This window comes from Sitophilus oryzae, unplaced genomic scaffold (genome assembly GCF_002938485.1).
Source record: "Sitophilus oryzae breed Bouriz unplaced genomic scaffold, Soryzae_2.0 scaffold_1062_pilon_pilon, whole genome shotgun sequence".
Lineage (NCBI taxonomy): Eukaryota > Metazoa > Arthropoda > Insecta > Coleoptera > Curculionidae > Sitophilus > Sitophilus oryzae.
In genome coordinates, this window is record NW_022145685.1 from 1,894,352 (window position 1) to 1,911,581 (window position 17,230).

At 33.6% G+C, this 17,230-nt stretch overlaps 1 protein-coding gene across 2 annotated transcripts in view; it reads left to right on the forward strand.

The window, feature by feature from the left end:
* Nucleotides 1-16,663, forward strand: part of LOC115878435 (transketolase-like protein 2) — a 33,919-nt gene extending 17,256 nt beyond the window's left edge. The window contains exons 4-6 of one of the 2 annotated variants that reach the window (XM_030894950.1): nt 831-1,189; nt 8,815-9,081; nt 16,242-16,663. In XM_030894950.1, the coding sequence (XP_030750810.1) occupies nt 831-1,189; nt 8,815-9,081; nt 16,242-16,646 (1,031 nt within the window). In that variant the 3' untranslated portion in view covers nt 16,647-16,663. Of the gene's footprint in view, nt 1-830; nt 1,190-8,814; nt 9,082-12,221; nt 12,687-16,241 lie in introns of those variants that run through there. The other variant, XM_030894946.1, reaches the window with a different exon arrangement.
* The last annotated feature ends 567 nt before the right edge of the window (nt 16,664-17,230 follow it).

The window sequence follows — 17,230 nt, forward strand, 5'->3', positions numbered from 1 at the left end:
TATATGACATAAATTAGGATTGATTGATGTATTCAATTGTTTTCGGTCACATCCTGTTTCACCGGAAATGACTACAACTTTTGATTTTTAAATGGTACCCTCGTGATTTTTTACTTTATTCGAAATAAAATGACACTCTGAATCGAATGACATATCATATGTCAACTTTTGACATTTTTGCATATGGTGTATTTGAAATTATACTAACTTGCGGTTCGTAACGAAATTTTGACTCGAAATACCAAGTGTGTGGTATCAAATTATTCGTAAAAAAATGCATTTTCCAAATATGCTAATAAGCCACCCTCGTTCCATTTGAAAAAAATGAGATACGATTAAAAATACGATTTGAGCATTTTCTAACTGGCCAGGACAAGGCACTAAAAACATTAGACGATCAAATCTATTTTTCCAAGGCTCCTTGATTAAGAATTAGTGTTTTTAACATAGCCATGGCACTCTAGATTCAATTTTAAAATACGATTTTTTATTAAGCGAGAATGTCAAAAGTTGACATTTGATATGTCATTCTATTCAGAATGTCATTTTCTATCGAATAAAGAAAAAAATACCGAGGGTGTCATTAAAAAATCAAAACTGTAGTCATTTCCGGTGAAATAGGAAGTGACCAAAAACAATTGAATACGTCAATCAATCCTAATTTATCTCATATACTAACATACCAAATCTCGTTTTCTTATCTGAAGAAATAAAAAGTTATAGAAGTGAGCCACTTTTGAGCCGCACCCGGTAGAATATGCACAATTTAATATTACGTTATCGAAAATTTTGAAAAATCGTCATTTGTTAAAAACGACACTTTTTCGCAGGTGACCTAAAATACACCATACCTAAACCACTCAACGTCGCTCCTCAAGTTAATATCAGAAATATTACTCTCTCCTCCCCACCAAGCTATAAACTGGGTGAAGCCATAGCCACCCGTCAAGCTTACGGAACAGCCTTGGTAAAAATCGCTCAAACCAACCCGAGGGTGATCGCTTTAGACGGTGACATGAAGAATTCCACGTTCTCTGAACAGCTGAAAAAATTCGACCCCAACAGGTACATCGAATGCTTCATTGCCGAACAAAATCTTGTCGGAGCAGCTATTGGAGCAGCTTGCAGAGACAGGGTGGTGGCTTTCGTATCTACTTTTGCAGCTTTTCTTACCAGAGCTTTTGACCAAGTAAGAACAGTAAAATAACTAAGAAAACTATACCGTGCATTGATTGCATCGCCGACCCAAACATTGGAAATCCCATGGTAATATTAAAAATGAGGAATAAACAGTTACCCATTTTACTCCCCCCGACAAATTTAGTATATTATTTTGTTCTAATGAGCCGATTTTGACGATTTTTTAAGCAATATGTAGCTAAATTATTTGAAATATTAATACATATTTCTAAATTAAAAATGAAAGTTCTCATCTCTCAATTATACGAGAGCAAATAGAATTTTGATATTTTGGTAAAAGTTTGGAACACCCTGTAAAATCTGTTAAGGCAGCAAGAAACTTAAAAATTATTTTATCATCTAGATACAGCCTTTCTCGATAGTTCGTTTTTTGATACATCTCAATAGCTTCATTTTTGTTGGAGATATTCGCTTTTGTAGAAGACACTTTCTCTGTTTGTTTAATGCGCATCTGTTTTTTTTTCTTAATTTTAATACTCAGACTCTTTATGTTTAGACAGTATTAGAATATACAATTCATTTTATAGAAAATTTGTAAACTTTGAGATCCATAAAGTGAATTGGATCTCAAACAGCACCCAAGATATACGGCAATAGCAAAACATTTTCCGATGCACGTCATAAATCATATCGAAATTAACACTAAAGTGTATGAACCTAACTAAATAAAATTTTGGCAAAAATGTGTCAAGGGTGGAATTATTCGATATATAAAATAACATATTTAATATTAATATATTTCGTAAATTAATAATTCGATTGAAAGGAAGTATAAAATAATTAAAGTTCATTGGCATTTACGCAACAAAAGTAAAGTTTTAAAAATCAAAGTTATAAGCATAATTGGCAATTGCGAAAATATTTCCTTTCAATATTTGGAAAATATTTCCTTTCAATACTACGAATTTGTAAAATCATCAAATCAGCACTAACGCGGTCATCGCACCGGTCATCGCACCGATAGACCAATAATGCTGATTCGATGATTCGACGTAACGAACCAATAAATACAAAAATGTCACCTGTTGGGGCACAGTCGACAGTCGATAGTCGATAATAAGTTCGATAAGGTCGCGGTCGAGATTCCGGCATTGGCGTTACACTACCCTGACACTACCCCTCGAGCCAGTGATGATGTTCGTCCATAAATATAATATGTAAGTACACATTTAGTTTTATAATTATTTTATTATTCGTAGATTAATTAAATTGATTATTAAGTTAAATTGAAGTATTTATTATTTGCTATGCCCCTAGTCATAACCCACAAAATGGGGTGTGACATATGTGGTGGAGGCGCCGGGTACAACGCCGAAAAGAATTATACTATAACTGAATTAGAAGGATTAGCAGTTATTTGGGCTCTAACGTATCTTAGGCATTTAATATATGGGAAACCGTTACCAGATACAAAAATATATGAGGCAACAATTCCGCTAACTTACCAAACAAGTTGGGATGAAGATCAGATTAACACTACCGTGCCATTGAAAAATGTTTGTCAGAACTCTGTTTTGAATGACAAAGAATGCATTATATTATACCAAATGGGGCAACTTTCAGAAGCATTTTCAGAAGAATTTAATATGCTTAATGAAAATTGGAATACTAAGGCGATGAGATACGAAGATCCGCCAACAGTAAGACGAAGAAGAGCGCTAGACTTTATAGGATCAGGATTGTCTTGGTGCTGTGGAGTGGCAACAATGCAAAAATTGAATTTAGTCGAAGAAACTGAGAAACATGTGGTTCAAAGGTTAAATAAAATCAACGAAGGTGTTTCCGAAACTATAAAAAAGATTAGCGAAGACTCGAAACATTTCAAAGAATATGAAAAATCAGTAGCAAAGGCATTTGAAACCACAGAAACTAGAATAAAATACATTGAGAGATATACTGAAGAAATTCAGAAAAACATAAAAAACTCTGTAGACAAACAAGAAGTATTAACGTTAAACATGCTTTATAACCAATATCTAAGTTTAAAGAGAATCGTACTCCTAACAAGAGCATTAAGAAGACATGCCATTATAAACTCATGCAAAGACCATAAAATACCGTCCGATTTAGTTAATCCACGAATTTTAATAAAAGACTTAAACGAATTGAATAAAGAAATATTTCCCTCAGGTCAAGGACTGGCCATCCAAACACCTGAGATATCAAGATACTACGAAATTCCTATTTGCGATTGTTCATTCACAAGTACTAAATTATTCATACACATCAAAGTTCCGATAATCCAAAACAACCGACAATGGCAGTTATATGAGTTAGTAACTACACCATTTGCATGGTTTAATCAGACATGTTCAATATCACACGAACCACTTTACATGGCAGTATCGGTAACAAAACATCTTAAAGATAGCATGAGACAGATATCGGGAACAGGTCTACACCAGTGTAAACCCTATCACGACAAATTGTGCTACATCCCTAGATTCTCTGCAGATAGTCTACAAGGGCCACAATGCGCGAAAAAGTTATATACAGGAGCAACAGTACAAGAAATAAGCCAGTACTGCCCAATGAATTGCCACTCCGCAACAGCGATGATCATATCCGAAATAGACGAGGAAATATATGTACTAACACACATCAAAAACGATTTAGAGATATCATGTGACATACAGACAGGCATCAGCCAATACAAAATATCATCAAACTTTGCAGGTCAAGGCGCTATAAAAATTCATCTACCTTGCAATTGTCATTTACATTCCACTAACGAAATTATTATACCAAAGAAATTTCCGTGCGTAGAATATCTAACTCCATTCAATACAAACGTAGTTCATATTATACCTGCAGTTTGGTCAAATCTAAAATCTTTTATTCTTAAACCAAAGATGTTACACGTCTCTCCAACTTTCAAAAATTTATCTGAATGTTTAAATTCAAACTGGACCCTTCAGGTGCCGCATCTCAACTTAACCTCAACTAAAACTAATATCGATACAGTCATAGATTCAATTAAAAATTCGTTTCCAATATTTGATTCTTATAGTGATACCTATGGCGCTCACAGTGATACTTTATTCATGATATGGAATATCGTATTATCTGTCTTAGTAATATATCTCTTATGTAATCGTAATAGACTAGCAGTTGCAACGTCATTAATTCAAATGGTTCACGGTCAAGGTGCGAAACTTGATCACGACACGTCTCATGACATACTTTTTGGGCTAGTTTGCACTTTTTTCATTGTTTTCTTTTTATGTTTAGTTATTTACTGTATTTGGCATTACTTTATAAAGTTAAAAAGGCAAAATAATAGGCGTTTAAAAAATTTAAATAGATGTAATTTTAACAATGAAAATAAAAATATTAAACTCTCTTGCGTATCTAGCGAAAATCGAACATTTCATTATAATTTAGAGCCAAATGATAATCAGAACCTCCTATCTCTATCTCCTGGGGATAAAATAAATGCAACTATTGAATGCATACAAATAGAATAAGTATTGTGTATACGTGTATTGGAAAGGCAACTCTGTATGCCCAAGTTAGTCTTCTTCAAAATAAAATCAAGATGGAATATTGAAATAATTGGAAAAAAGATATGTTTTTCTTAACATAAAATATTAATGATGTCTTTATTAATGACATGTATTATTGGAGCTCCCCTAGTGTGTAGGTTTTAAATTGATATTTAACCCTAACTGCGCGCAAACTCTAGGACAAATATCAATTTGAAACGAAAAGTATTGAACCACTAGAGTTAATTATTTAGCGCTTAATATAAAAAATAAAAGAAATAAAGTAAATTATTATAAACCCAAATGTAGGTAGGAGATAGAGGGCATACAAATTAGGTAGGAGTGTTCATAAATCCTACAAATTTGCAACGAAAATATAAGTTTATTGTTTGTTTTACGCCCAATCATATAAAATTTTTATATTCTCCCTTGCCGTCAAGAACAAAAAAAAATGATATTCTGAACTAAGTTGAAAAATGAAATTAAACAAACAAACTTAAAATAGGATTAAGTTTGATATACTTTAAGAACTAGTTTATAAGACATAATAATTTAATACAATAAGCTGTAAGTAAGAGCACATATTTACTCTTTGTTCTCTTTTTTCATGTAATTACTGGTCAAAACTGCCAATACCAAGCAACAAGTCAAGGAACACCACTGAGAAGAATCGACGTATGGACTCAACCCCGAAGGAGAAAGAAGAATGTAGTACCACACCATCATGCCTATACGATGCAAACTGCCTACCCTTGTTTATGAAGCTTTGTGAACAGTACACTATGGTAATGCAGTCCGAAGCAAGTAGTCCAATTCAAAAATGGGTTCAGAACGTGCTGTCAAATTTGGTTTGGCGATATAAGCAGCTACAGGAAGAGTTATTGTCTTGTCTAAAAACTGGTCTCTTCTTCGAAAGATGAATTCGACGCCAATCCAGATGACAAACAAAATCATACTGGAATTTTGTTTCCATTGTCAGCCTACACCGATATCAAGAAACAACTCCCTAAGGACGCAAGTATTGAGAAACAGCTTACCAAAACAAAGAGCTTTTCAAAGTGCAGGGAACGGGAGGCATGTGTGCATTCGTTAGGTTTATGATGTGAAGGTGGATACTACAATCAAAACTTCAGTTTTCAGCCTCCGTGAGCAGCCGACGAGATTTGTGGGTGGGTGTTTTATGAACGAAGTCAGTGCAAAGTATTGAAACTTAAAAACTATATAGGTATTGTGCAGTTCACGTTAGTGCCAGTATTAAAAGACATTTTTTTTTGTCTATATGTAAACGGCTAATCGCCATCCTTAAACTTATAGAGAAGCTTTTTTTTATATTTTTTTTTAGTTAGTAATTTCTTTAAAAACATTTTTTTTAATTTTTTTTTAATATTGTATACTTAAAACATTTTTTTATTATGAAACGTTAAGCACAATTTATTGCAATGTATAATAATTATTGTTAAAAAGTATAATTTCATAAATCTTGAATTATCGCTGGGGTCCAGCTTTAGAGGTGCGGGGGAAGTGTCAAGGATGGAATTATTCGATATATAAAGTAACATATTTAATATTAATATATTTCGTAAATTAATAATTCGATTGAAAGGAAATATAAGATAAATAAAGTTCATTAGCATTTACGCAACAAAAGTAAAGTTTTAAAAATCAAAGTTATAAGCATAATTGGCAATTGCGAAAATATTTCCTTTCAATATTACAAATTTATAAAATCATCAAATCAGCACTAACGCGGTCATCGCACCGGTCATCGCACCGATAGACCAATAATGCTGATTCGATGATTCGACGTAACGAACCAATAAATACAAAAATGTCACCTGTTGGGGGAACAGTCGATAGTCGAGAATTGATGTTCGATAAGGTCGCGGCGAGATTCCGGCATTGGCGTTACACTACCCTGACACTACCCCCGAGCCAGTGATGATGTTCGTCCATAAATATAATATGTAAGTACACATTTAGTTTTATAATTATTTTATTATTCGTAGATTAATTAAATTGATTATTAAGTTAAATTGAAGTATTTATTATTTGCTATGCCCCTAGTCATAACCCACAAAATGGGGTGTGATATTAATTTTTTTGTCTAATTTAAGATACCCAGCAGCTCTTCATTTTACTTTATAGAGCATATGTTTGTAACATATATTTTATTTAGATTAAAGCTGAAAAAATTTGTTCAAACCGAATTTTATTATCGCTAGGTTGGTCACATTGCGCCGTATGCAGCAACGTTGTCGTTTATTGTTTGATAATTATCATAGTCAGTCATTATTTTGTATAATATCGTGTTGTTGTTGAATCTTTGTGAGTAATTCTCATTTTTTGCCTATTGTCAAAATTGTACTTTTAAGTACAAACAGTCCTTTTAAGAACTAAATTTTCGAGTTTTTGTATTGCATTTCTTGAAATTGTGTGGAAACTATGCCGAAGCATTTAAACAATCGAAGCAAAGAGCTTGTAGCTTCCCTGATAAACTATTTTGCACGACAACATGTCAATAAAGGTCCTTTATTAACCTTGACTGAAGTCAGAGACGTAAGTTTGATTGGTAACATTATACCACTTTCAAAGATATTTCTACGTTAGTTATTAGTGATTTCTGTGGTTAATTGTTCGTGCATTAATCGCACCGTTTTACTTGTTATTACCACTTGTGGTGTTGTAAGATGTACATTAATAAATAAATAAATAAGAACGCTTAGAATAATCTTCATAATTGACTAGTTTTTGCCTATATGTAATAAGTAAAATAAGCTATAAAACAAATAAATCAATAATAAGTACATTAATAAATAAATAAATAACCCATAATAACGCTTAGAATAATCTTCATAATTGACTAGTTTTTGCCTATATGTAATAAGTAAAATAAGCTATAAAACAAATAAATCAACCTACTAAAATATTAATTAACAAATTAAAAATAAAATGTAAAAGTGATATAATAAATATATTGTTTCCCAATTTTACATTAAGATTCATCTTATCACAATCTGGCAGCGCTGTCGCCATCGCTGTTCGCTCAAGTTTGTCACGTAAAGTTGCAAGTTGATCACGCGCATCGGAAATTGTTTTGCGTTTACCGTAAAAAAATATTTTGAAATCTAGTGCATTTTATTTAAAATTATCTTTAAAAATGGATATTTTTTCAAAATAAAAATACAAAAACAAAAATTACAAATGTCATGCCAAAAAAACATGTCAAATCCTTAAAAAAACGGCCCATGCCAAGCATAGATAAAGGATAGATTGGAATGCCCGTCAAAATTTTGGGTCGCGAAATTGTTTTGGGTCGCGACCGTTGTACGCGACCTGGCACTGCTATAGCGGTTGCTAAGAGCAACCGCAAACATAAACAGAAATAATTTTCTCTTTTCCATATCTCTTGTCAAAGTTATAATCTTCAAAATTATTAAATTATAAAATCTTTCAAAATCTAAACCGCTCTCATTGAAAAAATTCTGAAAAGTGTTTAAAGCGTCCATTTTTACAGTAATTATTGCTATCTTGTGAGTTTAATTTAAGTTTTATTTACTTAAACCCTAATATAATTGTGAAAAAGTGGCATTAAAAACTTAAAAAGCTGTGCTGTGAACTGCGAAATGCAAAAACCATCGTGGATCGTGGCATAGCGTCGGTTTCCAATGTTTCATAGGTATTTCATGCATGTCCTTGTATAAAACAAAGTTTCTTGTATGCAACACACTGTATTTTAATTATAAAATTAATAGAAAATAATAGTAAATTTGAATAAATAATATTTGGCGATATAGTTCCGGAAAAAGCCGAACCGCTCCGAAATTTTCAAAAGCTTTAGGTCGCGACCGTTGCAAGAATAGCGCCAAACAGTGTTTACATTGTCCTTATGGGCACTTTCCAATCGAAACTTGTTTCATTTATCTATGATGCCAAGTCATGCCAAATCAAGTGTTAAAATTTTCATTTATTAATTAAAAATTAAAAAAGTTAATTAAGTTCTTTAAAAATTAAAGAAAATGTTTCTTTAAAATAAAACGACGGGGAGCTTTTTCTATGGGATTTCCTATGTTAAAGTCGGCGATGCAACGACGGTACATCTACATATTTAAACTGTTTTCTTAAATTTTAGATTCGTATGGGAGCTATTTCTCAGACCAACGTCAACTTTGTTGGATCACATTGCGGTGTATCGATTGGTGAAGACGGTGCGAGTCAAATGGCTCTCGAAGATTTAGCTATGTTCAGGGCTATTCCTGGAGGTACCGTCTTTTATCCTGCCGATGCAGTAGCTTGTGAACGAGCTGTAGAATTAGCTGCCAACACTCCCGGAGTTTGCTATCTCAGAGTGAACAGGCCAACTACAAAGGTCGTATATCCCAATGACCACCATTTCGAGGTAAGCTATATTTCGCTACAGTTAAATATTAAACACGGTAGGGGTGGGATCATATTAAACACATTGTCATTTTTTGCTATTTGGTTAAAGTATTTTTTTGCTGCTTTTTCTTTAAAAAATAGCTTTTTCTTTCTAAAAGTATTTATTTCCATTTTACTATGTACACTCACCGGCAAAAAAAACGGCCACTAAAAACTAGTCTCAATTTCAAAGTTGGATTTCTCGCGAACCATTCATTAGATTTTGATGATTTTTTAAATTGTAAATTAGTTCCTTCTTAACGGATGCTACGTCAGCAATCTTTAGTCCGAATTTATTTTGAGCATATACAGGGCAGAGCAATAAGACGAAGTTTTTTGCCCGAACTTTGTAACACCCTGTAGGGTGCGGCAGCGGTAGTAGCTATTGCTAAATCAAATCACAGTGTAGCCTCATCTTTTGTGAGCATTTTGATTTTTTAACCACGACATTATCTCTGTTTGTATTGGAGATGCGCTGCTTTAAAACAAACGCATCGAAAAAAGCTTTAAAAACAAAACAAACATCAGAACGTAGGTAAGTTTAATCTGAAAACTAACTAAAACATGAAAATAAAAAAAGGTAAAGAAATTTTAAGGGACTAATATCTAGTGTCCACTCGCCTAGTGAAATTTCCCGTTTCGATATACCGATTCCAGGCATCCTGGACTGTTGTTCGAAATATACCCAGGGTATCGGAGACATGTTGAGATATAAAAAAAGATATAAAGACAACGTTGACTTCGCCCATCCTCAATTAAAGCCACAATACGAGCAACATCCGTTACAGATAATAGCATTTTTTAATTTGACAACCGTTGTTGTCATATTGCAAATACTCATAAATCCGTTTTCGCCTATGTCGCTTTGATTATTTACACATAAAAGTTTCTGTCTGCGAAGCATTTTTCCGAGACTTTAGTTTTAAAACAGCATATCTGCAACACAAAAAGAGATAATGTGGTGATTAAAACAAAATGCACACAAAAGATGAGGCTACAATGTGATTTAATTTAGCTATAGCTACTACCGCTGCTGCACCCTACAGGGTGCTACAAAGTTCGAGCAAAAAACTTTGTCTTATTGTTGTGCCCTGTATATGCTCAAAATAAATTCGGAATAAAAATTTCTGACGTAGCATCCGTTAAAAAGGAATTAATTTACAATTTTAAAAAAAGCAACAAAATCTAATGAGTGGTTCGCGAGAAATCCAACTTTGAAATTGGGTCTAGTTTTTAGTGGCCGGTTTTTTTTGCCAGTGAGTTTATATTGGAATATTATTAAGAATTTATAATATAAACTATACCGGGTGCGTCTCAAAAGTGGCTCATCCCTATAACCTATATTTTTTTTGTTTTTTCAGATAAAAAAACTAAATTTTGTATGTTAGTATATGACATAAATTAGGATGGATTGACGTATTCAATTGTTTTTGATCACTTCCTGTTTCACCGGAAATGACTACAACTTTTGATTTTTAAATGGCAACCTCGGTATTTTTTTACTTTATTCGATAGAAAATGACATTCTGAATAGAATGACATATCATAAGTCAACTTTTGACATTATCGCTTAAAAAATCATATTTAAATTTCAATCTAGAATGCCATGGCTATGTTAAAAACATTAATTTTTAAATTTTCTAATTTCTAGTGACGTGTCCTGGCCGGTTAAAAGATGCCCAAATCGCATTTTTAATTATATCTCAATTTTTTTCAAATGGAACGAGGGTGGTTCTTTGGCATATTTGGAAAAAGAATTTTTTTACGAGCAATTCGATACTATACACTTGGTATTTCGAGTCAAATTTTTGTTATGAACCGCATGTTATAATTTCAAATTAACCATATGCGAAAATGTCAAAAGTTGACATATGATATATCATTCTATTCAGAGTATCAGTTTCAATCGAATAAAGTAAAAATATACCGAGGGTGCCATTTAAAAATCAAAAGTTGTAGTCATTTCAGGTGAAACAGGAAGTGACCGAAAACAATTGAATACGTCAGTCAATCCCAATTTATGTCATATACTAATATACCAAACCTCGTTTCTTTTTACTGAAAAAAATTTAAAAAGTTATAGGGGTGAGCCACTTTTGAGTCGCACCCGGTATTATATTTTAATATTAAACAAGAGAGTTTATATTAACTTAATATGAAATGTATAATATATTATTTAAAAATGGGGGGGGGGAGGGGGGGGGAGGCGATATTATTTATAATTAGTGAGGCAGTAAAATATTCCATATTTTGAAACTTGTAATAACTGTAGTAAATTTTTATGAAGAAAAAGTATAGTGTTGATTTTTCATTTTTACAGAAATTTGTTAAAACATCTAACAGCATCATAATCACATGCATCATTATCATCATAATTTTATGCTTATTTCCAATTATGGTGTACCCTTCCCCACATATTTAGATACTCTCTTTGTAGTTGGGCCCATTGTTGTTGAATTTTGCTTTGCGGGCCCAAGTAATTCCTAATTTCCTAATATCATCGTCCCATCTCAGGTTTAGTCTTCTTCGAGGTCTCTTAATTCCTCGTGGGTACCATACTGTAATTTTTGTGAGCCACCTGTTGTCCGTCCATCTTACCAGGTGTCCTGTCCATTGCCACTTGAGGGATTTGATGCTGTGGATGAAATATATTACCTGAGTCTCTTGTCGTATCTACTCTATTCTTTTACGGTCTTTTTTGGTTATTCCCAATTCCCAGTATATTTTTTTTGTGCAGGTTTTACATGTATAGGTCATCACACATTGGTCGAATGTTTAATTATTTTTATGGTGTATAATATTTCGATTTTTTTGATTTTATGTACCTACAAATTTGTAGGTAACCCTCAGTGGCCAAGTTCGACTCACATTTCTCCGTTTATTTTTTATTTTAAAATTTATTTCGTTAATAGTCGAGTTTGACAGATACCCAATAGTATCATATTAAATTTATTATCTTATTTTGCATTCAATTCAGAATACGCTTAACTCAGTTAATTAAAATGAAATCCCACGTAATGATTAGTCTATTTGTTGCATTGGTTCATCGCTTGTTCATTCATTCATTCATTGCATTTGTTCAGTGGATAATTCCTCAGTATTTAATGACGTTGGTTTTAGATTGGAAAGGCTACCGTTGTTTTCTCATCTCCTAAAGACCAAGTCTTAGTTATTGGCGGTGGAATAACACTCCAGGAATCTATCACAGCAGCCGCAGAACTAGCCCAGCAAAAGATTTATGTGAGAGTGCTGGACTTGTTCACTATTAAACCCATCGATCAGCAGGCCATCATCAAAAACGCACGTGAAGTTGGCGGTAGGATTTTGGTAGTGGAAGATCACTATCCCGAAGGCGGTATTGGAGAAGCTGTCCTATCAGCAGTCAGCGAAGAGAGGGATATTTTTGTAAGGAAAATTGCAGTACCCAGAGTACCAAGGTCTGGAACACCCGCGGCTGTATTGGACTACTACGGACTCACGGCCAAACATATTGCTAATTATATAAAAGATATTCTAAAGAAGTAGAAGAGCTCCATTTTGAATGCATATACACTGTTATTTTTTTTAAATATACATTTTGTTTTTTGTTTTGTTTAATTTTAAAATGTGACCCTGTATGTAAAAAAATATTTAAAAATATTAACTTAAATAAATAATAGTCAAAGAACACACCAATAATTAATCAATAATTAATTAGTAGGTACTGTCAATTTTTACGTCAAAATATAAGCTATTACAATACCACACCACACAGAGAAAAATATAATATGAATATACATTTTAAACATTACTATCGATTCTACTCTTATCCTATTATCGTTTAGTCAAATTACGTTTAAAAAACTCTTAGACGTGAAACTTGAGGTCAAGCTATGAGTTTTTTTGTAACTAATAACTAACTATTCAATTTCAAATTCAAAAGTACTTTATTGTTAAAAATATATAAATTTTTGTTAACAAAGCATATTCCTAAATCTAAACCTAAAATATTTATTGTCAGCAATTTTAACATTAAAAAACAGTTTTATCAAAAGTAAATAAATGTGTCTAAATATAAAAACAAAAAATAAAAAATTTGTGTAAATATAAGATTGAACAAAATACATCCATTTAAACAAACAAAGAGAATTCAGCAAAATAGGTTTAAACAAGTAATTAAAATGACATATCTATATTTGAAAAACCTTCGCCAATTTATCACAATTTGCTTATTACAGAACTTTATTCAAAACTAAGTTGGCACGCTTTGAAACTTTACGTATCCCGTGCTCAGCGGTCTTCTTGCAATTTCTATTCCAGAACTCTGTAAGATTCTTTTGGTTTCCAGAAATTTCCGCTGTCTCATTCGGGATTGTCCACCAATGTCTAAGAGATGGCGCACTAATTTTCCGAAAGATGTCGCCACACTTCTTGACAATATAAATGTCGCAGGCGTACTGAATAATTCGGCTTTTTGCAAAAAGACTAGGCAACGCCAGCTTTTTACACAAAAGAAGGCTATCGGATGGCTGTAATGTTCTACAAGCTGATGTTTACGCCATAAAGGAAGCGGCTAGTTGTATACGAGAGAAAATTGCTGATAGACCAATAGGGGATATAGTGATATACTCTGACAGCTTGGGCGCTTTAAGAAGCATCACCATGCAATCAATAAGATCGAAAACTGTGATGGAATGCCGAGAAGCACTATCCTGGCTGTGCTGGGTGCCAGGCCACAGCAATGTTGTGGGCAATCAGGAAGCAGACAGACTCGCCAAAAACGGGGCCAGGGGAGAGGCCGTGGCAGATGACCCACCACTTGTGACGATCAACACACTGAAGGAGGCTATAGGAATTGCCATCAAAGCCAAGCAGCAAGAGACGAGGCAACACCGTGAGGACTGCGCTACAGCTCGAAGATTCGGTAGATAGCAAAAAGACAAAACAACTACTAGAGCACAAAAAGGACCTAGTACGCATAATTTTAGGTGTCGTTACTGGAAACTGTCCCACGGGGGTAAACCTCGTGAGATAGGAAGTTTCCGACGACGACTACTGCAGAGAATGCGGAGAGAGAAGAAGAAACCATAGAGCACCTGCTGTGCCACTGTTCGGCACTGGAATATCGACGCTTTAAAACTTTAGGGCAAGGTTTTTTGGAGGGACCAGAGGAAACGGCAGAAGCCAACATCGGCGACATCGGGAACTTTGCAAAGAGCTGGAAGTGCTTTAACCAGGGCTTTAACGCACAGAAAGAATGAAAGGAAGGTTTGGTACAACAATACAGGGGTATCGCAATGGGCCCAAGGCCTCCGAGTGAGGGATTAAATATGATTCCAAACCCCAGCAACCTAACCTAATCTAACCTACACAAAAGAAGGATTTTTTACAAAAAGCTTATCTATTTTCAGTCACCTTGGAAAAAGCTTAATCAGAATTAGGCATATTAAACAATGATGATTATTAAACACTTCTGCAAAAAGGCTGCCAATTTTCGGTCATTTTACAAAATGCCGAATCGATAATCGAGGCCAGGCAGATTAAAAAATGATCAAAGTTTAGTCAGCTATGAGCATAAGTAACTATTGAATATTTTACGCTTTAATAAAAATACCCCATATTTTCCTCTACGAAAACAATAATTATTTATGTCAAAATTTTATTATGTTTAGACGAAAACAACTTGAATCCTATTTCTTAAATTTTAATTATAAATAACAAAATTTTAAATACAAAATTTAAATAGACCAAAAAAATATTTATTTATTGTCGAATTTGGCAGATTCCTGCGAAAGCGGAGAGCTGCCGTACCAACGTTGAAAAATATATTTTTTTTAAATTTACAGTTTTCCTGTAAATTTACATTTTTTATGTAAATTCTAAATTTACACGTTTTCTGTAAATATACACATTTTCTGTAAATTAATACATTTTCTGTAAATTTATACTTTTTCTGTAAATTTACCATTTTTCTGTAAATTGCATGCGAAATACACTACCCTGCATGATGATGTCTCGGCATCGACCTGTTCGTTACTCAGAAGTTATTAGGCCTTGTTCTCTGCCGGTTAATTTGCCATTGTGCCGATATTAATCAGATATTATGGACGAATGCATTAAAACCTTCTTTCAAATCGGATTAAGTCACAAAGAAATTTTGACATGTTTGCTAGAGGACGGTTATGTCTAAGCTTTACGTCAATTGCGAATAATTCCGTATTTAGGACGACTTATTTTATTTCGAAGAAAGCTTAAAGGTTGATTCTCACTATACCTTCCGTTTCCATTCCATATCCGTTCTGTATTTTTTATTGTATTGATATACGTAAGCGTTCCGTATCAGTTCCATACATAATTTATATCATAACTTTTAAAAATTTGTATCTTCTGAAAAAGGTAATAGATTTAAATAAGAGGTGAAAGAATGAATAAATTTTAACAGAGCTGGTACAAAGTTGTAAGAACTTGACAACGCTGTTTCGGATGCGCTTCAGTCCGTCCGCCAAAAAAATGTTTGGAAGGAAAGGATATGGAACGGAAGGGAAACGGAACGGATAGTGTGCATTGTCCTATTCATTTACATGATATAATATTTTATGTAAACGGAAGGGAAACGGAAGGGAGCTGATATGGAAGGTATAGTAAGAATCAACCTTTACACGGACATTGATATTCTGGTACGATTTTTGGAAACACACATTTTGACACACGGTCAGCTACACGTTTACATCTGGATCCGCCTTAAGTGCCTTCAGAATGGATTGATTGTCAAAAAACAGAGAACTGTTATGCGGTTTGGATCCTGATGGCGAGTTACATTACGGAAATTACAGAAAATCTCTAAATTTACAGAAAAAGTGTAAATTTACAGAAAAAGGAAAATTTACAGAAAAAGTGTAAATTTACAGAAAAACGGAAATTTACAGAAAAAATGTAAATTTTACTAAAGTATTTTCTAATGTTGCGCTGGCAGCTTTTGTAGATTCCCAATTAGCTTGTATTGTATTGTCTCATTTTATTATTATCTATTAGTATTCAATTCGTGCGTATTCTGCTAACCTCAATTAATTAAAGTACAATTCCATGCAATGACAATTTTATGTCTCTCACCGCATTTGTTTAGTGGATATTTTTTAGTTATTTTATGATATCTTTTTTTAGATTGGAAAGGCCCACGTTCTTCTCTCATCTTCTAACGACAAAGTCGTTGTAATTGCTGGTGGTGTAACTCTCCTGGAAACTCTCACAGCAGCCGAAGAATTAGCTCGGCAAAACATCAGTGTGAGAGTCTTGGATTTGTTCACCATTAAACCCATCGACCGGCAGGCCATCATCACAAACGCACGTGACGTTGGCGGTAGGATTTTGGTAGTGGAAGATCATTATCCCGAAGGTGGCATTGGAGAAGCGGTCTTGTCGGCCGTCAGCGAAGAAAGGGATATCTTCGTAAGGAAAATTTCAGTACCCAAAGTACCCAGGTCTGGACCCACCGCAGCTGTATTGGATTACTACGGTCTTTCTGCCAAACACATTGTAAATTATGTAAAAGATATTCTTAATAAGTAAGAGAGCTCGAACTTGAAGTATTCTTATACACTGTTATGTTTTTTGAGGTCTGTTTTATTATTGTTCTATGTTATTACTGTTATTACTACTACTCAATGACTAAATAATACAAGGACATGCAACGCCCACATACGGGCAGCAGAATTTGTAACGTTAGACGCCATTTTGTTGGTGGCAACGAATGAGTGACCAGCTGGTCATCAGCGATAATTTTAGCAATTTTTAATACTTTGTGTGCAGTAAACTTTGTATAAACTTTATTAGAATGGTGATTAGTTCTTCAGTTTTCAAGTGTAAAAGCCGCAGCGATAAGAAAGAGCCAGGAGTTACGTTTCATAGGTAAATAAAAAGTCCACTCCACCTTTTTAGCGTTTTCTTATTGAATTCGATAATTATTTTTCTAATATTATATATAAGTACTTGATGTGTGCTATTCGTCGATACTAGTTTTGTATATTTTGTTAACATTTTAATAATATGTTTTTTTCATAATTAATTAGTATGATAACACCGTATACACCATAGGCGTAGTCAAAACACTTATCAAAAAATATAAATATCTCTTCAAACAACTTAGTTAAGAA